Source organism: Zosterops lateralis (genome assembly GCF_965231275.1).
Source record: "Zosterops lateralis genome assembly, chromosome: 5".
Classification (NCBI taxonomy): domain Eukaryota; kingdom Metazoa; phylum Chordata; class Aves; order Passeriformes; family Zosteropidae; genus Zosterops; species Zosterops lateralis.
In genome coordinates, this window is record NC_139766.1 from 32,585,176 (window position 1) to 32,610,066 (window position 24,891).

At 37.8% G+C, this 24,891-nt stretch overlaps 1 protein-coding gene across 1 annotated transcript; it reads right to left on the reverse strand.

The window, feature by feature from the left end:
* Nucleotides 1-1,594: 1,594 nt before the first annotated feature.
* TRAPPC11 (trafficking protein particle complex subunit 11) lies at nucleotides 1,595-24,777 on the reverse strand (the record flags this gene model as incomplete). Its single annotated transcript, XM_083860867.1, has 29 exons — nucleotides 1,595-2,564; nucleotides 4,038-4,205; nucleotides 4,575-4,708; nucleotides 5,583-5,674; nucleotides 5,928-6,036; nucleotides 7,614-7,770; nucleotides 7,870-7,935; nucleotides 8,286-8,405; nucleotides 9,060-9,181; nucleotides 10,774-10,922; nucleotides 11,126-11,313; nucleotides 11,798-11,953; nucleotides 12,459-12,589; nucleotides 13,203-13,335; nucleotides 13,438-13,499; nucleotides 14,544-14,689; nucleotides 15,754-15,808; nucleotides 15,889-15,967; nucleotides 16,065-16,144; nucleotides 16,495-16,588; nucleotides 17,032-17,179; nucleotides 17,496-17,629; nucleotides 18,437-18,533; nucleotides 18,754-18,827; nucleotides 19,559-19,658; nucleotides 22,009-22,123; nucleotides 22,982-23,052; nucleotides 23,468-23,637; nucleotides 24,571-24,777. 29 exons carry the CDS (start codon nucleotides 24,775-24,777, stop codon nucleotides 2,520-2,522), a joined length of 3,402 nt encoding a protein of 1,133 aa, XP_083716993.1. The 3' UTR covers nucleotides 1,595-2,519.
* Nucleotides 24,778-24,891: the final 114 nt, after the last annotated feature.

Here is a 24,891-nt window from a genome sequence, read left to right on the forward strand (position 1 = left end):
CATTAGGATATGCAAAAAGGAAGCCGGTAGAACCTCAAACTACTCTCTAAATCAACAATCTGAGAGTACTTCATGCAAGACCCTAAAACTGAATCTAAAATTAAAATTTTCCTTTTAAGCCTTTGCTTTTCCTTAACTTCCTATAACTAGAGTTTAGTGGTTGGAAGCATTGAAGGAGGAACAGAGTACTTTCTCCACTCCAGACTTTGCTGTAGATCAGAGATGATGGTAAATATTCTTCCCCTCCCAAGCACTGAGACAGGACAAGTTCTCCCCCTCCCTATGCACCAAGTAGCATAAAAGGGGAGAAAACAACAGTGCTAGGGCTAGGTCTCCAGCTCAGTAGCAGTTTGAACATGTTCACCTCAATCTTTTTCCCCTGAAAGCTATTTTTAAACTAGCCTATAAGTGGCTTCTCTTTCCTTTGATACTTAATTAGTTCCAATTAAAATAGACTACATTTATGTAGCATACAATACACTAAAGTGTGAATGGTGCTCATCAAAATACAGTAAGCAATAAAAAAATCGCACTTACACCAAAATATATGTGAATGTATCTCCTTAAGTCTTCCAAACGGATTTGGGTTATGAATCACAAACATTCCCCTCAGCATTAGAATCTTATGAGTCAGAAAGATAGTCATCATTAATCACTTCTCGAGCATTTTTAACAAGGTGGTTCCTGCTTGCTGCATGTTTTCATTCACATCAGTCATTTACACAGCATATAAGGTGTGCCTAGCACTTTAGAGACAATTAACACAAATCTATTTGCTTTGTAGTGTTTACAGCTATAGTAAGATCGTAGGAAACAAGAAAAGATTCCCTTTGTGAATGAAAGAACAGGAATTGCAACTATGGCAAAATAGCAAGCTTTTTCCATGGTGTGGGATATGCCTGTATTTCTGTATTATTCTTATTACTCACAATTTTATGTAGGAACATATTTATACAATTCCCTTAAGACTTCAACATTATTGTAACCATGAAAGTATTTTATGCCTTCTCCTTTCTCAAAGGGATAAAAACCACTGTTAGACTGTGTTGGGGGTGGGGGAAGGCACCCCACTTCTCTACCAAACACACTGCTTGCATCAACATGTCTTTTAAGAAGTAGTAACAGAGGTGCCAGCATTGCTGCAACCTAAGTGGCAACTTAAGCCAAACAAAAAAAAAAAAAAAAAAACAACCTGGAAAATAAACACATTTTCCACTCTTAAAAACAAAAAAAAGAAAAAAAGAAAAAAACAAAAAGAGAAATATACCTATTCCATGATTGCCACTTAGTTCAGGACATTTAAGCAAAGAATAAGGAAGATGTAATTTGTTCTTCCTAGCACAGTTTGTCAGTCTTCTTCTTAGCCTCATCTATACATTGGAAGAACTCTCATTATATAACTACCTCTGCACTCCATGGAAAAACTGTATATCCTCACATATATATTTTTTCAGGACTCCATTCATGCTCTCCTTCAAACATCACAGCTGTTATTTTGGACTTCAGTGCCATAGATGGATGCATCAGTCCACAAGTGAGATTAGAGTTAAAAAAAAAACTGTGAAAGCAATGCAGTTAGGGACAGTTTCAGAAGTAGTCCGTCACAAGCAGTTTATTAGAACTTCACTTTGACAATAAATAAGGTATTTCCCAAGCAACCAAAATTTAATTATTTAGAAAGTTAAACAACGCAAATTTTCACAATGCAATTTTTTATATATACATATTTTACTGTACTTTACACACCAGTTCCTCCAGAGCTGTACAACAGTAGGATGTCTATTTTTTAAGTTCACACAGCAGGAAACTACCAAGACATGTCTTTAATCTGGAAACTCTGTGTGTAAGACCAACTCCAAACCACATCAGCTCCAGGTTGGATAGCCCAGCTGGTATGACTGAATCTCTGTTCTTTAGACTAGCTGTTGAATTCAAAATCAGATGTATGGCTTACCCAGGAGAAATAGTGTCTTTTGAGAGTTAAGGTTTTAAAGGACTAGTAAGCTGCTCAATTGCAATAGTACAATGCAACCATTTGTAATTTACAGTGCTACTGCACAACCTGCTCTGTCTTCAACACAAGTGGCACAGGACAAACTTCTGTAAAAAATGATAATTTTCAATGTTGTAAATCTCTAATAGTAAATACAAACTTTGCACTTAAACTGCTAACTGTGAAAACATCTTTCAGGTTTGGTCAAATGAATTAGCATTTCTTCACTTAAATACTCAAGACATTTAATATGCCTCAATAATACTTTTAAGATTTTGACGTTCAAAATTAACTTCAAAAAAAATGCTTCTGTTAAATAAAGCACCAAGATTTCCCCATGTGTTTATTCCTTAAAGAAAGTCTATGAAACACTAGCTTTTTTTTTAAACATTAGTTCTGCTAAGAGTTGTAATCCCAAAATAAAATTTAATTCTTATGGTTTGATCAGAGCCATGTTTCCAAAGTGAGCTTTACATATTCTGTGTAACATCCCATTTTTTTAAGTGCAGAAGTACAGGTCTCAAAGTTATGCAGCTGCAATCGAGTTGTCATCTGCTTGACGACCCTGAGGCTTTAAGAAAATAAAGACAGAGAATTAAAAAAAAAAAACAAAACAAACCCAAAACAAGCCATCCAAACAAACTCCCCCTCAAAAAGTCCAAACCCAACCAAAAAACGCACACCTGGACAGAAAAGATAGACTACTAGGAAACTAACTCTGCAATACACTGTGTTGTCAATGTAGCTCTGGTACCCAAGTCTAGCTTAAGCTTACATTAAGCTTATCCTACTTCTAAAGGTTTCCAATAATGGCACAAATAGAGGACATAGAACTGAAACTTCAGTTTGGCCCCCTGAGTACTTGGTAGAGGCCTCAGCTCCTCAACTGCCCTGTTAATACCTTCTCCACACCTATCTGCACAGCTTAGCACAAGGCCTGGCTGATCAGAGCTCTGAGCATCTACTGCAGTATAGAAAGCTGATCAATGTGTAAAACAGGAATTAGACTGACAGTTTCTTGGAGGAATTTTAAGGAACATCACTAGAGATAGAAGAGAGCAAGGAAGAAATTTTAAAGAAGAAAAGGCATCTTTACAATAAGGTTTTCTGAGGTTCTGACAACTCCAAAGCAAAAAATTCTGAAGCTTGAGAGTCTACAAAAGTTGTATGAACACCATGCTTTTGAGAAAAAAATGTGTCTTCTATTTACTTAAGAGGATACCCTGACAACCAATCTTGAAGAGCCAGTAACAGCCAGCATACTCAAAAAGTAAGTTCTGCCTATCTCTTTTGGTTAAAACAAAACTGAAATGATACCAGGCCCATTTCCTAGAAACATGATTACAGATGTCTGAACAAGTCCATCTCAAACCATATAAACAAGTCTTTGGGCTCCTTGCTTGTTAAGACTGTGAATAGAAAGTGAACAAAATATTCTAGAGACAGCAGCAGTAGTTTGGGCAAATGGATTTAAATGATTCTTAGGAAGTCAAAAGATCTGTTTTTCATGGCATGATTGGACTGTCTTCCACCATAAGTTATACAACTTATGAAAAAGAATCTAGGCTGATTCACTGACAGAATGTGTTTTTATAAGTTATTTAGGGAGGTGTGGGATGCTATAGTGTCTCTGAACCTAGTCATATGGGTTACTCAAACACTTTTTTCAGAAGTGCTATGAATTATAGTATTAAAAGTATTTGATTATTTAGCTCACTCTTCTGTTTAAAATAGAGGCAATTTTTAAATTCATTTTACAGAGTGAGACAAGGAACAGAACAACAGGCACACAGACAAGCACATTCAGTTTGTTCACCTAGTGGTAACTAAATACATACAGCACTGATACAGATTTCCTAAAGATTTTGGCTGACAACACCAGTACACAGCACAAGATTTTTCAAAGCAAGTAACCCTGTTACAAGCTGGACATTTTAGTCTGCTTAGAGACACTCAGCTTTGACCACAGCTGGGGTGGTTGTCCCCAGAATGTGAGGGGCCCCAAGGGGAGCCTTTGAACACAAGTCACTCCTCACAGCCTCACCTTTACAAAAATGTGTGTCGGTATGAAACGTCTGAGCAGCTGATTGGTGAAGTTTGGGAATCGCATCAGGTTAATGTGAAGAGAAGGTAACTGCTGATAGCCAGCCATCAGAGGATAGAAGTTATATAACATCTCCTGCTGGGTGCCAGGAAGGATTCTTAGCCGGATCTTAAGAAAAAAGGAAGAAAAGAAAGCCACAATCACAGTTAAGTTCTGTGCCCAAAAGTTCTGTTTACTTTCTATTTACGAACTGGTTAATATCTAACCAGAAAGAATGCAACTAATTTCCAATTCTAGTTAAACTATTGCTTCTATACTGGAACACCATGTTACCCATAGACAGCTCCTAGACAGGCTTCCATCTAGCCCTTTTTAAAATGGAGTCTTCATTCATATATTCTTCCAGACAGAATTTACCATACTTTAAACATCTAAAAAACAATGAGTTTCTCCTCTCTGTACATCAGTGTAAGTCTAATCAATGTACTCTTCACTATCAGATAACCAGCAGGATCAGTGGATGTGATAATTCTGTACCTGTTTAAGGCCAGAGAACATGAAGGCATCACTGGGTTCCACGGACACCTCCACATCCTGGACTAAATTGGTCTTATTTTGCAGGTGATACCTGACAGGTAAGGACTCTCGGACTCGACCAAATGATGGCAGATCTTTGGAAAGAAAATATGCAATCTCAAATACAAAATACATCTTCAAGTCCCACTTGAAAAAAAAAAAGTCTATTGCAAAAAGCAGTGAAAATTTAAGAAAAAAAGATACAAGAACTAGCATCTAAAGCTCTTTTGACAAGTTTTTTTAGAAACAGATTAAACAACAGAACACAGCTTCACTACATTTGTTTCAACATCTAGTTACAAACCTCCCAGATGCTAACACTGCCCAGGAATACTAACTAGGAAGTCACTTCCATTGCTGCTGACTATTTTCAGCTTACCAAAATCTAATCAGATACTGTCAGGAAGCTCCCTCAAAGTGTAACAGGATAGGAGGATAGTGGAAGAATCTCAGTACAAATGAAACCAAGCCGAGGAAAGCATTGAAATTATGTGTGTTTGGTGGGCATTTCAATCCCCCTCTGTTGCTGTGCAGGTGAAGTGCTAGAAGAGAAACATTTCATGTGCCAACAAACATCTACAGCTTTCCAGTCTGTTTCTTCCTGGGATGCACCCAGAACGTGGTGTGGATGGAACTGTTGCCAAAGGCATCTAGAGAAACCTACTGGGAAGGCAGCATCAGCAGAGGTAACTCCAGTCTCTGTGCTGCCACATAACACAGGTCGAGTACTATGTCAGCTCTACTGAGAGCTTTTAGGAGAAAACATTTGTGTAACTACCTTCCTCCCCTTCTCTTCAAGTGGGGAAAGAAGAGCAAGCCTTCAGGCAGCTTCTTTCTCTAGCTCCATAATATTCAGCACCACTTTTCTGTATTTTGCCACAGTAAATTGAAGCTCTGGGTGCTGTAAAAATTTCTGCAGTCTTAAAAATTCTAATTGGGACGTGTATGTTGTTGCCAAATTAATATTACCTGCATTAACATGGAGGGGAATGCTCTCTACAATTACATGTGGTAGAGTGATGACTGTGGTAACAACAGGTACACTTTCCACAGGTGAACTTCTGCAGGAAAAAGTCAAATACAGACCATGCTGAATATTATACTACATAAAGTATCAAGTAAGTATACAAACTAAGTAGCAAATATTAGGTCCAAAGACTAGACAGTGTTTGTTACAGGAAAATACAAACCTTTTTTTGTTTTTTTCTGCACTCCTCCCCACTCCCAAAAAAAACCAAAACCCGACAACCCGCTATCATTCCTAAAAACAAATCAGCTTATTTCCCCTCCTTATCAAGGCCAAGAGATACTTACCTCTTCCAGGAAATTATATAACATCCAGTTGCCACTCCACTAGCATTAGTAACTGGAGGACATCGAAGGCAAAAGCACTCACTGGCACTCTCACCTGTCTGTAAAACAACTATCAGCAAGATTTTGTTTAAAATCAAAGCATAATAACAGCCTAAGCCACCAAGTCTAGAAATGCAATATGTCACAAACACAAGCATTCAGGCAGAAAGGCCTTTGAAGTGCTTTGCAAAGTTTACTTACATAATGTATAAATCCAATAGATTGGGAAGTATTCCAGTACATGGAAGGGTAACATACACAAATATATGTCACTTTACTTTCTGAATAACATTATAATATCTTTACGGTACACATAGAATGAGTCATTGCAAATTTAGAGTTCATAAACACACACAAAAAGCAAAATAATGCCAATTCAAATTCTACACTTCTACAGCAGATTCCAAGATATCAGCATAAGATGCCTCTGATGCTTGAAATTGAAAATTAACATGGACACATCCTCTCTCCCTCTTAAATGGATGAGGGCTGGGAAAGAGAAAGAATACAAGAAAAATCTACCAGCTTTTCAGTGAAACTGAGTTCTCACTTTTTCCTCTTTTTTCTCCATTCAAATAAACTAAAAAAATAGTGTCTTTTCATGTAGGGAGTGATTTCAAAAAAGTACTAAGAAAATAGGCTTCAATCTTTCAAAACTTATCATTAATATTTAAAAAAACCCCATCAACCAAAGGACAGATAGCTGAATGGTTGATACCTACAGGGTTCATATGTCCTGGCACTTAGCTCTTTGGAAGCATCAACCAGAAGCCATGAAGCACAAGGTGCCAGAGATGAAGATGAAATATCAGTTTGAAGACTAAAGGACCTGGGAAATAATTGCTTTTTACCAGGCAACCCTTGAATCAACAGAGCAAGTAGAGCCTTGCAAGTCCTTGATTACATGAGTGGACAGCTTCCCCACATGCAGGCAACCATCCAGAATAACTCACTGGACCCAAAGTTTTGACAGAGCACCCAATTCATATCTCTGATGCCACAAAAGCAAAGACAATGTTTTGTTGGATGATTTTGGATCAGGTCTACTTTTAAGTACTCTACTTATTTAACTTTAAAGCTAACACACTGCAGTTTTAATGGCTGAGATCTTCAAGAGAACTTAAAATATAAGTAATAAGTTACTAAACTGTGGTAATATTAAAAAAAGGATGGTTATAACTGGTTGTTCTTTATAACCTACCCTTTCCAGTTTCACATTTTTCAGTTTTGTGACTGCAATCATGGGCATGGATCACTGGCCTTTGGATACTGCTTCTATCACATGTATTTGAATTCCATAAAGTATATATGGTCCAGAAATACTGGAAATATTGAGTATCTTTTCATATGAGTATCTAAGAAGTTGCATTTCAGAAGTACTTCAGGTGCTTTCCCTTGTGTCTATTACATTTAGAATTTTGTTTACCATCCATCATCCAAGTTATTTGGTTGACCTAGTGAAGCAGAACTACATTTTAAAGAACTACATTTTACTAGTTGTATTCTGGCAAGCAACTAGAGTACTAAGCAGCTTTCTTCTACTTAAAGTTCAATTAAGCAAACACTATTTAAAGTGTCCCCCTTTACGACTCTCAATTTATGCAAAAAATATCCTTCTGATAGAGAACATCCTCTAAGAAAACTTACCATTCTCCACATAAGATTCCAGTTGATCTACTGGGGTCATGGAAGCTGACAGCTGTAACTGGCTTGTTACAATAGTGAGAGGCCAAGGAGAGGCACTCAGGATGTCTGTCATCAGTAAAAACGGTATATCCGCAAATACTCTGTCCAAGTGCTCCAGCTGTCAAGACACACACAAGCACTGACTATTTCTAACTAAACAGGGTGTGACTCCAAAGTGCTGTGATTCCAAAACATGAACAACTTTTCAAACACATACCTTTGTGGAGACAAACTTGACAGCAACATCAAAAGGAAATACTGTGTCTATGGTTACAGTTTCATCCTTTAGAGGCAACGAAAGGGATGGGAAGAAGAGAAGAAAACAAATATATTCAGCTTAAGGCCTGGCTATTGATGTCAAAGATTATTAATGTAAAGTTACTTTTAATCATTATTTTAACCAAGTCCTCCCCAGGGAGGAGCATATCTTTCAAGATATTTACAAATAAATGTAGAAAATTCTTCTTAAGCTAATAATTATGGAACTGCTCATGCTACCATACTGCTGATTTAGCATTTATTCTATCTCCTGGAAAGAGTTCTAAGATACTCAAAATTACAGCTTTTAGAATATTTCTTGTATTTCACAAATTTATCAGTATAAAATGCAAATGGTGGATCTTTAAAACCTACCCGGTGACACCTGCAGAGGATTTCTTTGCCCTCAACAACAGTGTTGATTAAGTAAGAAATGTAAAACAGAAACATTCTTGTACCAACTGTTCCACAACGGATGTATATCGGTTTTTCCAGCTGCAAAATAAAGGAGATTGTATGAGCTATTTCTAAACTACATTAATTAGGCCTAGAGCTGTCCAAAAGTTGTTAATTATCTGACTTGGTCCAACAGGGCAACAGTAGAATGGGCATTATTTTGACCATAATGTATCTCCTAGAACGCACAATCTGGATCATGCAGCAAATGATTCTAACCAGAGCAGCCCAACTCCAGCTGCATCACTGGATTTGTTTGTTCCAGATGCTTGTCTGTTACAATACAAAAAAAGAACCATAACTGTGTAATGTATGACATAACCAACTCCTAACTTACTAGTCACAACTTCAGTTTAGTGCACTGATCCTCCTTTAGCGATTTGATCCCCTACCATCTCGAATCTCACTTGCCATTATCTACTGTCCATCAAGCAGTGCATTTCATTAGAAGTTGAAATTAGCCTCATTTCATATCTCCCAGCTGTATCATACCTTGTTCTCCAATTTAGTCCAAAAGGTCATCTCATTAAAGGAATACTAAACTACATGCAAACAGTAGGCAAAATATGCCATAAGCATTTAATTTATTGGTTCTGATATCAGAAAGTAAACTGAAGTCTGTCTAGGAGTCTTTTCATTAGTTGGTCCCTATTTTCCTGAGTGTGATATAAAAGTAAGGTTTTAAGCCTTGACCTTTTCCCCTGGTTGCAAGTCTCCTACAGGAATATCAGGAAGCAGTGCAGGAAAAGAGTCGTCACATGCATCTGTTCCATGAAGAGTCACCTGAGTTTTCTGAGTCAGGTTGGCATCTTGCCCTAGGATTAAAAACAGTGTTCATATTCACACAGGTTTACACCACTAAAGCATGAAAACTAAAAGTAAAAAAAAAAAACAAACAAACAAACAAACAAAAAAACTCAAAAAGCAGTGCATGAGGAATTAACACAGTTCATTTTATCAAGAGATTATTTCAAAAGTACCATCAGAAGACAGATTTGATAACACCTCAAAATTTTCCAAGTTGAAGCATTTGCATCCTTGCAAGTTTATTGTTTCATCATTTTGGGCCAGGAAAAAAAAAAATCTCAAAAATCAGAAATAATATCTAGATGTTCCCTCCATCTATGTAACAGAACGGGACTATGTGATGCAAGTTTTTCTTGACACTCTATAATGAAGTACAAAGGAAGTTTCACTGTTCTGTGATTCTTTTGTTTTCAAGAACATGGTTTAATGATTTCACATATTTTAAAAACTTTTCTTTCAAGTTGGTGTTGAAAATACATAAAAAGAAGTGCATACATATTAAATGACACCATTCTTCAATCAGAGCTTAACTAGAATAATGGCATTACTGAAATTAAGTGGGATCATTTTCAAAGCAAAACAAGCCACATCTTGCCAAAGAGTTACAACTGTGGAAAATACATCACCTTCCCTATAAATGAAATGTCAGATTTCAATTGTTCTTTTAATGCACTCAACAAACGCACACTGACCTTGCATATCCCATGTTAAAGAGATTAGATCAAGCAAGGAAAAAAAAAAAAAAAAGAAAAACAAAGACCATCTATTAAACATGGCTTCAGGAGCCAAGCCCAAACACCCAATCAAACAAGTTTCAAGAATACTCCACTGACTTTAATGAACCATACAACTCCATAGAAAACAAGGTTCTATTTCAGAATACACAGAACGTAAGGCATCCTATGTGCTAGTGGCTTAAAAAAATATTTTTGTCTTTCAGGATAATTGCTACAAAGAGGCATACTGAGTATAACATTTGGGCTTCACACACTGAAAACTGTCAGCAATATCTACATACAGATAGCTAGGACTTAGATATACAATATTTGCATCTTTTTCCTTTGCTGTCTAAGAAATACTGCTTCAGTGCTCCATTGCTCCCCATATTTCAAGTGGTTTAAAAACCAAACCACGTTGTCCAGGGCAGGGAAAGCAAAAAAAAGAAGGGTGGGTGTGAGAGAAAACCCACAAAGCCTATACTTAGAAAACACTTATCTAGTACTTTCAGCACTGTCTAGTCCTTTCAGCTCAACTGAAAGAAAAAGATCCCTGTTTGGGGGAAAAAATTTAGTTACAAACAAATTGAATAAAAAGTTAGAAAGGAATACAAAAGCTTTCATGTTTTCTTTCAAACTTGGAAAGATTTACATTCTGAAAATACCTATGTAAGCACCACAGACAAGCAGTAGTTAAAATGATCATAACTGAATGAGTCTGTTAGCTGTTGTGCTTACCACTGGTATTTCATCATTCCCAATTTTCACTTTGGTTTGGGTTTTAATTACTGCAAGAAAACAGTTTCTTATATTTCTCTGCATTGCATCCACAAAAAGGAGTCAATTATGAGACTGCTGGATTAAAAGAAAATAACCCCAAATACCTGGCTTTAAACCTGCTGTAAGCTTGACATCTTTGGCCACTGTCTCCTCATGTGACTGGACTGTCACAATCAAACAATACATTTCATTAGTCAGGGCAGGAGGTTCATGACGGAGCTGAACAGAAATGTTTGGCACTCTAGAAATAATCCTTTAAGAGAAAAGACTCAGTTATTGTATCTTTCTTAACTTGCTTTTCAGCCTAGTTTAAAGGAGACTAAAACACCCTATTGTTTAAGAAAGTTTCCACAACTGGTGGCCTATTAAATTAAGAGATGTGAGAACTCCTGAAAAACATCATGATGGGAACAAGTCAATAAAAAAAAAGACCACTTTGGAAGCCCAGTTACTCACATGGTGCTTGCCTGAATAGTCAAAGTGTCCCAGTGCACTTCATTGTCTGGAAGCTTAGGTCTTCGCTTGAAGGACCGTGCTGCCTGCAATGCTTCTTGAGATGAGGAAGCATCTCCCCCTCCTCCTCGCCAGTTCAGAATCACACAGCGGCCAGATTCACTTCCCAGGATCAAATCCACAGAAGTGATCTGACAGACACAAATTTAAACACCTATTGGTGAACCTTTCCACCACCTATTGTAGAAACACATTTTTCCAACATACAGACATAGCAAATACTTGTAGCACCAAAAAGCTTCTGAGCTTGGAGACTGAGGACCTCACCACCCCAAGATTTCATTTAATGAAATAGCAGTGGAAAAGTATCCATATTCAGGTGCAAGCAGTGTACTAGGTTTCAATTTCCTACCCTCCCATAGTAATATACCACCAATCACTTTTTAAGTATTGCACATATTTAAAAAAAAAAAGTTAAAAAAAATCTTGAAACAATTCTTCATTTTTTGTGGTTTTGTATTTTGTCATTGTTAATAGTTTCACTGACTTTTGATACTCAGTTACAAGAATTCAGACATTCAGAACTGCAGCATCTTTTTAGCTGGTGCCAGATTAGGGGCACATTGCAGCTCACTGTATGTAACAGTAAGAAGGGTACAAAACAAATGGACAAACCTCAATCTTCTTTCCTACATCTTCAGTTTTTGCAACAAATTTGAAAGAGAACTTTCTTGTTTTGCCAGGCACTAAGCACATTGTTCCTTGTGATGACTGTTCTAGAATATCACTTTTCTGATAGGCTTCTTCTACAACACAGTATTGGTTGTAATCCTACAATGTAGGAGTGGGGAAAAAAGTTGATACATTCAGACTGAAGAAATCTTTAGAGAGTAATGGCAATATAGCAAATATTAAGGCTCTGTGTTACTGGATCAAACTGTATGGGTTTTTCCTACTTTTCACAGTATCAAAGTTAGATTAGCAAGTAATTACACTGCAATTCTTTGACACAAGATATCCATTATATTAATATAACTTCATGAATCAGAAGAAATAAGACATTAAAATAATTCTAAAACTTAAACAAGCTTCATAAGAAAACCTAGATATGACAGATGAACTAATTAAACTTCAGAGTCTTATTCCAGTATCAATATTCCTGTCAAAAGCAATAGATAATGCATTAAAAACCCAAATACCTTTCAGCTTAAGTTTTAACATAATTTTTGGAAAAAACTTTTGATTTTTTTTTTTAACATTTAAAACCAATAAAATGTTATTCCACTCTTATTATCAGTTTTGATCACTAGGTCAGAAATAGTTAGAACAGAGGTACCTGATTATTGAAACTGATGCAGAGCTTAGAAAACCTGATAGGATGAGGACAATCAGCTCTCAAGTATACATCAAACTGCACAGGAACGTCAACATGAAAACTAGGAGCGAGAAATTTTGCTTTGCACTGTACTGAAATTAAAAAAGAAAAGAAAAAGAAAAACCAAAAAGAAACAAGAAGTAGGTGTTAAACAAACTATAACATTACATTCCAGAAGCACACTCCTGAAATGATTGTGACAAGAATTGTGTGTGTATACTGTGTATACTCTTAGAACTTTGTTTTCCAAGTGGACAAATTTGGCTACTAACACTGTCACAGAAAGCCACTTTTCAGCACTAGGCCAAAACCTTTGCACAGGAGAGGAGATGCAGATGTCCAGCAGAAAATAGATACTCCTGTACACTTGGATGTCACTCATGCTCCCTTTTCAATGGCAAGTATTACTTTGAACACATTCTGCCCTCTTTCCTCGGAGTCTTACTTCAAAGCACACCAGAATGTCAGAAGTCTTGCAAAAAGCAGGGAATTCTTTATTAATCCATATCAGGGATAAGAGATCACTGACTTCTCTCATTATTTCTTAATAAATAATTTCTTGTTGACTTAGACAAGGAACAGAGCAAGGCTAGAACACTGTCATTAGTTTTAATACACCCTTTGTATTTTCACCCTAATTAGTTATTTTCAAGGTATAATTACATCCAGCTTTATGATCTGGTGTAAATTTGCTTTTTTACTTACCAAATGGTATAAAATCTTGGACTTCTATTGTAAAAATATTACTGCCTGCCAAGGAAACACGGTCAGCCCACAATTTCTGTGATGCTTTCACAGCAGCAGTGTCACAATCAGGTTCAGGATCGGGGCTTTCATTCTATATGTAGTAAAATGATTACAAAGAGCAATAAAAGAAGGTTGCCAGACACTGACCACTCTTAGGATTACTTAAAAAGGTAATAGGAGTTCTGCCACTTACCATCAGAACTTTGATGAGATTTTTTTCTATTCGAGATTTCTGATCATCTTTAAGAGTAGATGCTAATAAAGAGAACAAAACAAAGATTATAAGATGGAAGCAAGGGTCTCTACTTTTTTTTTACCTTAACAGTAAATCTTTCCCTCAAATTGCATCTTTCAAATAACACACTCCAGAGAAAAAAAACCTAACATCCATCTACCAGTAACAAAGGACTTTCCCATTTTAAAAGTTTCCTCTTACTTTCACTGGAACCAAGTAAAATATTTTTGATTAGACAAGCATTTTGTAATTTATTGGAGCAAAGTCTCAGAAGAATAATGGTTATACCTCCTTTTTGTTTATATTTAAAAACAGAAGAAAGCATAGACAAGTCTGGAACATGCAAAGACACCAGCTCAGATAATACTGGAAAAAAACAAGTACAGAAGGTGATAGGAAGAAACAAGGACTACTTAAAATAAGCATTCTTTTCTTGAAGAAAGGTGGTTTTGCACCATTTTCTATTCTTCAAGACAAAGCACAGTAGCCTGGCTACCTCTAAGGAGGTGCAAAGCCATTTCTACCGCACTTGCACTAATTGTAGCATTAGCAATTTAGGGCCCAAAAAGATTATTTCTGCAGGCATTACACAGACCAGAGTGCTTGCATTGTTACTGTAGAGCCACCCTGTGCCACATTTTTTCCCTAAAACATCCCACATACATATATCATCAGTAAAGTTCTATTAAGGAGTCTGGGAGAAGCATATTTGGGATATTAAAGTCCAGAAAAATCGTGTTAGCTTTCTTACTAGGAAAAATGTTTTTGTCTTTTAGCTATATTACAGTTCTTTCCCCTCCCAAAGCTCAGGAAGTTCCTGTTACATTATTAGAACAGTCTCAAATGAAGCTCTGTGTCTCAGATATCCTGACAGTCTATTTGAATGCAATGAATGTTATAAAAGAAGAGAAAGACAACTTGACTCCCAGTGTAGCACAGAAGGCAGGAAAAATCTGTACAAGTAACAAGTACACAGTTATTTTGTAGTCAAATAATTTGAAGTACTGTAAGCACTGTGTCTGGCAATGATTTGTCATATATTCAAAATATTCTTAAAAGAGTACCTCTGCCCAGTAGCTCTAAAGAGTATGTTATATAATCTTTCAGCTGGGCCATCAGATATGAACATTTGAGTGCTGTTGTCAATATGGAAGTGAGGAGGGTCCACCATCCTTCGCTGCGATATTCACACATAACATAATCCAAGAGCCTGCAACACAACAAAGTTGAGAAGAAAGAAGTTATATTCACCGATATTTTTAGAAGCTTGCATTTATTTGGTATCATTAACACAAAATTCATCTTCACTAATACAAAAGCTAGATTAAAGTCTACTGTTTATACAAGGCAATGACTTATAGAAAACAGCATGAAACTATGATAAAGAAATATTTATTCTCTGAATTTTCTGTTTTGAGCTAAGAAAATTTTCACAAGAGAACAACAAGAAAATTCACCTGTCTTCACATTAAGAATCACCAAAACAGCAACTGGACAGAAGTGCCTTAGTCCAATACTGCATTAAAAACATGCCTTACTATTGAATAAGCAGTAAGTATTTAGAAAAACAAACCAAACCCCCACAATAAAGTCCCATTCCAAACTGAAGGAATTTAATGATCTTTAAGCCAAGATGTTTCTTTTCTCTCCTACTTCCTATCCCCTTCCTATCTCCCTTCAAGGATTTCAAAGGTCCACAACATATGCATCAATCCTTATCAGGCAAAACCACACACCTTAATATGTTCCTAATACTGATCACTGTTTGCTGCTACTAGCAAAGCAGAGCAGTGATTTTTTTAAACTCTTCACAACTATTTAAGATAAGAATTTCTGCCTACTTCAAAAAATCTACTTAACAAACAAAAAATGCTTGTTCATAGAACAATCAGGCTTGAAACAAATTCTAGCCTATCTTCTCCTCCATGTAAAGACCAGTCAGCTACTAACAGATAAATATATTTGTCCTACTTCAAACAAGAGGGACCAGATAGATAGCATTCAATCAGTGAGCTAGAAATAGATAATATTTGTCCAATACGGCAAATTCCCACAACAGCTCAGAGCACGAAGTTTTTATGCTCTAATAACTGACACATCTGTTTTACTTTCTTTAATGTATGTGGGGTTCATAGACTGAATAGCTTGTGCTTCCATCACAGCCAGATACAAGGAGCATCTCACACAAGTTGCCAACATTATTCCACAGCAATAAGACATGGGGTCCTAGTGAGAAGACAGAACGTAAAAGAAGCAATCACAAACGATACTCACTTCAAAGCTTTGGCATAATCTTTAGCATAGTAATATTCTTCTCCCATTTGAACCACTGAAAAAAAAATTCCAGATCACTACTGAAAGCCTGTGCAAAATTTAATTTAAAAAATGCATCTGATTATCTATACTCACTCAAATGACTTTTCATTCTTGGACATTTGTATTTCTTGAACTGTGCGACAGCATTACTCAACAAAGTGATTATTAGCTCCTAGCAGATAAAACCATTACTGATATCATTATATATGCAAACATTGCAGTCATGTTAAAATAAACAGATTTATTTTTTTTTAAAGAATAAAACTTACCGAGTGAAGAACATTTTTCTCTTTTAACTGTAGGGATAAAATCCCCATCTTCTCCTTTTCAGGATCAGAAAGATCAAAGCCTGTGTAAGACAATGAAAAAATCCATGAACCTGGAATTTTGTCCAGACCCAAAGGGAACAATTTATACCATGGGCAATATGCAATGCAAGCATCAATTCAAACACACTCACACATTCTTTTACCTCACAGGCAGCTGTATCTCCCTAGAAGGAAAATTCTAAAACACAACTACCTTTCTCCTTGTTTTAAAGAATCTACCCAAAATCAGCAAATTACAGTAAAGCTACCTAGTCCTTATACAGCATCTTTTAACATTTAAAGTGTGTATGTTAAGGCAAATTAGCCCTTTTCTAATCTGATCTCTAATAAGAATTCAAGCTTCTATTTCTGTAGCAGAAGAGAAACATACTTAATATTCCTTGCCGCCATGGTCTTTGCCCATAGAAGTCAAGCACTCCAGTTTGTGTTTCCAGGGGATCCGGGTTGGGATATGTCACAGACGACTGCAAATGCAAATACAGTAATTAAAAGGGTTCCTGTTTCATTTTCTGCCAGGCAAGTGTTAGAAAAATACTAAAACAACATCCCCCCTCTCCCAACATCCTAGTACTAATGCTCTTGTTTCTCTGCTTCCTGTAAGTCACCAGATACAGTGCACATATAAATATACTTAGAAAAAAAAGTGAGTTTTGAGATATGCAGAGATGTAAAAGTATATTTTAAAAATAACTAAAAAACATGTCAGAAATATTTATAAATAAATAAATACTAATGCATTTGTTCTGGGGCAAATACATACATGATGAATACATGTAATGTTAGCAAGCATCACAAAGGCACATATCTGTTCTTTGGATTTCATTTACACATATTACAGATTGTTCCACTTACATTAGGGAATTCACTATCTGGTTAATTACAAAGCATTTTTCCCCTCCCAACTTACATCATGGTTACAAAGCATACTTGCTAGTTGTTTCCGTTCCTGTGCATAGTAGGCTGCCTGCTGGTAATAGAAACCTGGATTCTGAGTTTGAATTGCTGTCAATCCCAGCTTAATTGCTTCATCAAACAAGTCACCAAAAGCCTGAAACCTGTTGAAAAAACATTCATAACCAAGATTATGTACAGAATAGCAATATGAACTGAAAGACACCCTACAAATGAAAGTTCTGGTTACTCAAGACTGCTGATATTTCTCTGAACCTTTCCATCTAAGTTCTATGGCTGCTTTACTTCATACTCTGTTCATTCAAAGAGAAAAGTAGTCAATGATTGATGCAAAACAGAACAACAGTGTATTTTATGTTCTTATGTATCTCTTAGAGAACTAAGAATTTGTATCTTGTCTAGACAAATAAACCTTTTGAAGTTCACTGTTTATTTAAAACATTACTAAGCAAAACATACTGTTTGGACATCCAGGCAGCATGCTCAAAAGCCAGTTCTGCACTTCCTATTTTTTTCTTGCATAGGTCAATATGCTTCCTGAACTGTGCAATAGCATCCAGTGGAGTATTATGTTGAAAACAGAGGCGACAGATCTAGGAATAGATAAAAATAAGATGAAAAACCACTGTTAGGCTGCTAAGGATTAGCACTCAACCCCGCCATTCCCTCAACTAATTTTACACATTTCTGAAGGGCAAAAATTGCATAAAAAACAAAGGTAGAAAAGTAGATGTAGACCATAATGTACTACACCTGAAACCATGTGGTTCTCTACTTCATCTAATACTATTTATCAGCCCCTTCTTGCCCAAGACATCGATGGAAGAGTACATAACTCACTGCCAAATGTAACAGGGAACTTCAGAGCCTCTAGAAAGATCATTAATTTGAAGTCTGCAGTCTGCAAATGGAATTTGATGGAATACAACTCCAAGATTCTTGTAACTGGTGGGATAGTTTCACCTTGCCTAAAAGCCCTCAAAATACCACAGAAGTATGGAATGATTCTTAGAGAGTTACTTTCTTCCCTCTAACAAGAATTAACTGAACTATACTGGCCTAAGCTTTGCAAGAAGACAACATTCAAGGAACAAGCAGCCCTGGTGTTCATTCTCCCTGCACAGAATGAGAGTTAGAGTCTAGTCTTTCAGAAGACTGCATTGCAAATGAACTCAAATCCTTCAAGATAATCCCAAACTTCAGCTAAGAATCTTTCTTTTATGTGGAATTCAGAAGACTCTGCAAGTCTGAGCATAACAGGTGTTCCAATGATAACTCTTTCTAATCCATCTCTGTAAATGCAATATAAAACTGAACTCTACAACTTTTCCCCATTAAAGGTGCCTCAATTTTTTTCTTTTAAGTAACAGTTGTCAAAGACTAGAAGGTACACTTGTTACCTTGTAATTTATAAATCCTGCCATGGTCTTGATTTCCAGCATGTTTGTTTCATGAGCCCTCAATTCATGCACAAGATTATATGCAGTTCTGTAATTCCTAAGCAGGAATAATTAGAGTTAAATCACACAGGATAAAGTTCCAGAACAGGACTGCCAACAGTGAAAAACAGTCTTCCAAGCAGAGCATTCTTTCCAGTGAAGAACTTGCCCCTTACATACATGTTTAAATGATTTTGCATTCAGGAAAATAATTGTCACAGTTTATGGTTTAGTAGTAATTTGGGGTAGAGAGGGTGGGAGAAGATAAGGAGTCTTACTTGAGAGCATTCTGTGTATCCTGTTTCAGCTCACTGAAGAAGGCTATTTTGAACTGGTGTCTAACAAACAAAAGCTGCAAAACACAACCAGTGTACATCATTCACTAACATCCAAACATACCATGTTATCTATAAAGAGATACAGGTGGTAACTTCAGAGGTTTACATAATGCAGCACTTGACTTGAAAAACTGACTGTGCAACTGTTTCCTAGTAGTTCTGTTTGCCACCACGACACAGCAGTGATCTTTCAATAGATTTAATCCATTCAAAGCCTGTTACCCTGGCACAAGGGAGAGGCTTTGGAACACCCCAAAATCTCTATGCCAACAGAGCTGATTGTGGTTGGGAGCTCACCACTTGGATTCCAGCTTCCAAGAGAGTGAAGCTGGCAAACACAACAGAACATAATGTGTCCGAGTGGAATTGAAAAGCAAAAGTTAAAAACTGAAATCGAGTGCAGCTCTGAGTACAAAATATCTAAGGGAAGCACATCCCACAATTTAAGATACTACACTCAAATAGGTTAAACCATGTAGATAAATGAAAAACTTTTCCTTTTAATCTGAGAACTTAATTTTGCCCTGCAGCTCTTCTAAGGAAGATGTGAGAAAGACAAATGTAAGAACAAAACCAATCAAAATAAAAGTTTAAATTGCAGAAAATAGAACCAGATTTACTTTCTATACTAAGAGAGGACATCTCAAATTGGAAGGGGGGAATAGAAACATTTAAGCAACAAATTCTTATTTTCATGTTTTAACATACAATATAACTTGGTATTTCAAAAATAGGGTAACATTACCTGATGAGTGGTTTTGTTCAAGAACTCCTTATGAGATTTAACTCTTCTTATTTCCGTGTAATAGTAAGTCTGTGCATGCTCATAGAAAGCATTTTCCAACCTGCAACAAAGTTGCTCATAAGTTTCACAAAGTTTCTCCCACATACAAGAGAAATTCTGAAGTTCTTCAAAATAAGTTACTTTTAATCGTGTTTATTTTAGTGTTGGCAAAGGACCTTGTGGCATTACCTAACTCCTCTAAGTCACCACACAGGGCAAGAGTCTGCAGACAAAAAACTTTCACAAAAGGGGCAGTAATAAGTAGAACAAGTAAGTTTGAGAGCTTTATATACTAACTTCTCATACAACAAACTCTAGCATTTAAGATAGTCTCAGAATAAGCTGTTCAGATTTTCCAAGGCAACAGAAAGTTGAGAGATGCCCCTAAGTCAAAACAAGAAAACCCTGCTGGGGCTCACAGAATATGTCTGAGCAGCGTCTTATTTGCTGGACTGTGGGAGAAGGAGTGGGAAGAAAAAAATAGCAATAAATAAAATTATGAGAGCACATACTAGGTTTCATCATTCTGTCCCAACATCAACAGCTACATCGGTTGCAGAGGTAACAGTGGAACTTGTCTGCAAGAGAAATAGCCCAAGGCGACCCACAGGGGGAGAGGACAAAGAGGACAAGAACACCAATTGCAATGTGAGATTGAGGAGGATCTGAGGAGCATATGTTGTATGATCTGAGGAGCATATGTTGTATGATCAAGCTGTAAGGAGTAAAATCAACTGTAACAAGATCAGAATCCAGGAGAGGAATACATGCAACAGCTCCAGCACATGCAGGAAATAACAGCTGAAGTACCACTTCTGTCACTATAATCTCAAATTAGTACGGAAAAAAATATGGAAAGCCGGAAGCAATGGTTACTTCATTTTGATCAATTCCAATGGCAGCTTGTGAGCAGCATGGATAGAATAACAGCACTAATTTATGTTGAGAATTATACTGTTTATATGAAAATACAAAGGTGAGAGAAGAGTTAGCCTCAGACTGTGAGCCCTCCCCTCCCTGAGAATATATGGAAAAATTAAAACTAATTACAGTAAAACATGACTTGCCTTAGTTTGAGGCCTTCTTTATAGATCAACACAGAAATGTCTACCTTTCCTTAATCTGCTTTTGAAAGGCCTTCCTAAGTTATTTGAAGTTTTAGTCCGTGTAAATATCAAAACAGAAGGCAAAAGAAATGTATAAAATGACAAAGACATAATATTTGCAACCAGATAGATGCCACTCAGCATAAATAGAAGGCGAGAACTACATGGCCAGGAAGTGGAAGTGGGGAAAAACCAAAAGCCCACTAAGAGTTAAACCTAAAAACATACTTGTATGGAACATCATTTAGAACCAGCAGGGCCAAAACAACTGTAGGAGTAGAAAAGTCCACTTTACCTCTACCTGGGGAATATCTTGGGATATCTAAGAATATTTCTTTAAAAGTAACAACTCTGACTGTCGTTATTCAACCTCACAGAGAAATGAAATTGTGTGGAATTCATCAGAATAACTTGAAGAATTCCAGCAAACAGGTGAAACATTCACTGCTGGTCTACAATGAGTGTGCCACATAGCATTCATCTTAACCTATGAGCACTCAAATTCTCTGTTAGAATCATGGAATTGTTTAGATTGGAAAAGACCTTTAAGATCATCAAATGCAACTGTCAACCTGTTACCAAGTCCACCACTAAGGGCATCCTACTGCCCCTAAGCACAGTATCTACATGTCTTTTTAATACACCTCCAATGGTGACTCAACCTCTTCCCTAGGCAGCCTGTTACAATGCTGATTACCCCTTTGATGAAGAAATTTTTCCTAATATCCAATCTAAATCTCCCCTGATGCAACAAGCCATTTCTTGCCCTACAGCTTGAAGGGAAGCCTTGGGGAAGAGACCAACCTGTACTCCACTACAGCTTCCTTTTAGGGAGCTGTAGAGAGCACTAGGTCTTCCCCAAGCCTCCTTTTCTCCAGACTAAAGACCCCCAGCTCACTCAGCTGCTCCTCATAAGGCTTTTGCTCCAGCTCTGTTGCCCTTCTCTGGATACACTCTAGCACCTCAGTGTGTTCCTTGCACTGAGGTGCCCATAACTGGACACAGCCCTGCATGGATTTCCATCCACTACCTCCACTGAGCCAGCAGAATGAAGGCCCTTGCCAGCACACCAATAGTCCAACACTGGCATGCTGACCTCAGGCTTATTTTTACTGAAACTGGTTTTATCCCTTTCCCACTTAAGTCTAGTTTAAAGCCTCTTTAGTATGCTCTCCTAACTCTTGTGAGCAGATCCATCTTCCCCTTTGAGACAAGTGTAGATTATCTGCTGCCAGCAGGCCTGATGCTGTGTAAGCCAACCCACATTCAGCAAACAGAGCAAGACAGGGGGTTACAGTCACTCACCTTATAATATAGCCAACAAGATGATCAGTGTGTGGAAGTACAAAGAGTGATTTTCCAGAAAGGTCACAAGCATTACATAAAGCTGCAGCCCTCTCTGATGCAATAACATCTTCCCCTGGTGAAGTCAAGGAAAGCACAAGTAAATGGTATGTGGTGCTGCAATGTCAAACCAATTCTAAAAGCTTAAAGGTCAGGTTATGAAATTAAGTAGACCAAAAGGTCTAAGCAGTATTGAAAAATCTAGTAAAGATAAAACCAAGAGCACATTCATTCTTACTTCTTTCAGAGTACTATGTGCTTCATCCAGCAGAACACACTGCAAAAACTTTTTACCAGTTTTTAGCAAAATAATTACGAGTATGATGTAAGTTTTTTCATCTCTCACAGAATTAAATATCCAGTGTCTTGAGAAATACAATAGCATCCAGGAAAGACAAACACATATAGCAAGTAGAGCAAAAACCAAAAAATGGTTCGCCAGACATGAGAAAGCATGCAGTCTTCTACAGAAATGTAAAGTTAAAGTGTATCACATTTTACAGCTCCATGTGGCTCCAAAATTTTATTGATTAAAAGCAAGACAAAAGACCTCTGTATGTACCAAATACCTTTCCTCTAAGTTCTCAATGCTTTTTACTGGTCTTCCTGATCTCAAGCAATTTTTAAAATGCAACTTGCTTACAAAAAGGCAGGCGAGATGCATTACCATATAAACAATCTCTGATAGTGTGTATCAAAAAGTACACTTAGACTTAAAAGGGAGAAGTCAGGGACAAAAGTATCAAATGTTTAGGGTCAACTGTCCTGAAAGCTCTTTCTATCCTTACACCTTCCTGCAGTCACAGTGCATTTAATGAATGTAAATGACATCAGACAAAGAACCAAAGATAATGTGACAAACCAGTGTCAGCTTAGTCAACTGGGCCTTCTGCAAAATGAGAACTTCACAACTGTGCACAGAGTTTCCAAGTACCTGGAGGCAATGGTGTTTTTTTCTGAATCAAAACCACAGCAACTTTGGTATTTCTTCCCTGCAAACTTTGTCTAAAATAAAGACAACATAGCACAGTGTTAAGGTTTCACTTCTTATTTCTGAATAACCAGAACAAAATAAGATCTCAGTCTAGATGGAAGCACTGGAAGAATGTTACAAAGGTAAAAAAGACAAACAACACAATACGTTCCAACATTCAGAGAATGCTGTCTTCCCTCTTTTGGGACAGAACAATTGTGCTGAGTTCAGCAAGTAAAATTTTAGGGGCTGTTTTTACTTAAGTAACTTCTACAAATAAACCATTACAAAAGTTCTTTGCTGTGAGTTGTTTATTAAAAAGCAAAGTTCAAATTCCCCTTAATTTCTGTTTAAGAAAAAAAAAAGTGTTCTAGAATGCAAACAGATTCTGCAATTCACACTTATATTAGCTTACAGTAAATTACAAACCAAGTGAAAAAAATCTACCTGACAATTTCAACTCGAGTAGCACATTCCAACTGTTTTTCCTTCCACTGTGGCTCATCCCAGTCTAGTTCATAGAATACCACCACAAGTGCTGGAACCAAGTTCAGGTGTTTGTTCATCCAACCAGTCTTCAGGATTCCTTTTGGAATATACCACTCATAGGATGTCCTCTGAAAATATTGAGAATATTGAAGCAAGCTACAAAATCCATTTACAAACATTTATACCAGGAGAAAGGGCATAGCTTCTACAATCTTGTCACTTAATATGTTTGTCATCTTTCCTTTAACATGGTTTCCTTCAAGCCTTTGCTTCCTATTAAGCCATATCCCTCAATAGCTCAGGCATCAAGGCCTGATGTCTGAGATATTCACAGCAAAGGACAGATTCCAGGAAGACTGGAGAAGAGGCTCATGTTCAGGAGCACATCTCATACACTGCCATGAAATACTAGGCTCAATTGAAAACACTGGTCTCAAAACAGTCACACCAGTTTAGATTCTTTGCCTTTGCCAGCATCATGGAACTATGTAGTTTTCAAATAGTTAAACTCATTGACACTGCTCCTTAACTTGCTATTGCAAAGCAGAGAGAATAGCAGAGATAGTCCTTCTGCGGTGTTTCACTCGGTTAAAGTAAAATGATTTGTTAAAAAGAGCATTATAGGTTAGGTTAGGGTTTTTTCAGAATACACTAAGTAACTAGTTTCTCCAAAGTTAAATTTTGGGTTTCATTAAAGCTCACATTTACAAGATACCTTAATGCTATGTAGAAGAGTACCAAGTACTTTAAAAAGTAAACCATACGGGCTTTCTCTGCTTCTGGCTGATGAGCTAAGGCACCTCCAAGTTTCCCATGCACCCAGGGCGCTCCATCACAACGCCCTCACAATGTCCCTGGTGTGAAGCTCCCACACTGCTCCTGCAGCACCGGGGGAAGAGCGCGGTGCCAGCCGGTGCACCCCGGGCAGCTGGAGCACAGCCCTTCCCGCGGGGAGCCACCAAACCCCGCATCCATCCCCGCTCCTGGGCCGCTCCTGCTGCCGGGCAGCGGGCTGGGGCCCCCCAGGACAGGCCGCGGGCGGGCCCGGCGCCGCTCGCTACCTTGGTCCTGCACTTGGGGTACTCGTGGTCGCCGGGCAGCACTTTGAAGGAGATGGGGACGCGGTCGGCCCTGCGGTTGGCGCAGAAGGCGTCCCACACGGCGCGGTGCACGGCGTTGTACACCACGTCCAGGCCGGTGAGCGTGACGAAGGCCATGGGCCGGCAGCACAGCTCCACCGGGAAGTCCCAGTGGCTCGGAGGGGTCATCTTGAGCCCGGGACGGCCTGCGAGGCAGAGGGACAACGGCGGGAGGGCGGCCCAGGCCGGCCACGAGAGCGCCCCGCTGTCCCGGGCCCCTGCTCCCCGTAGCGCCGCTCAGCG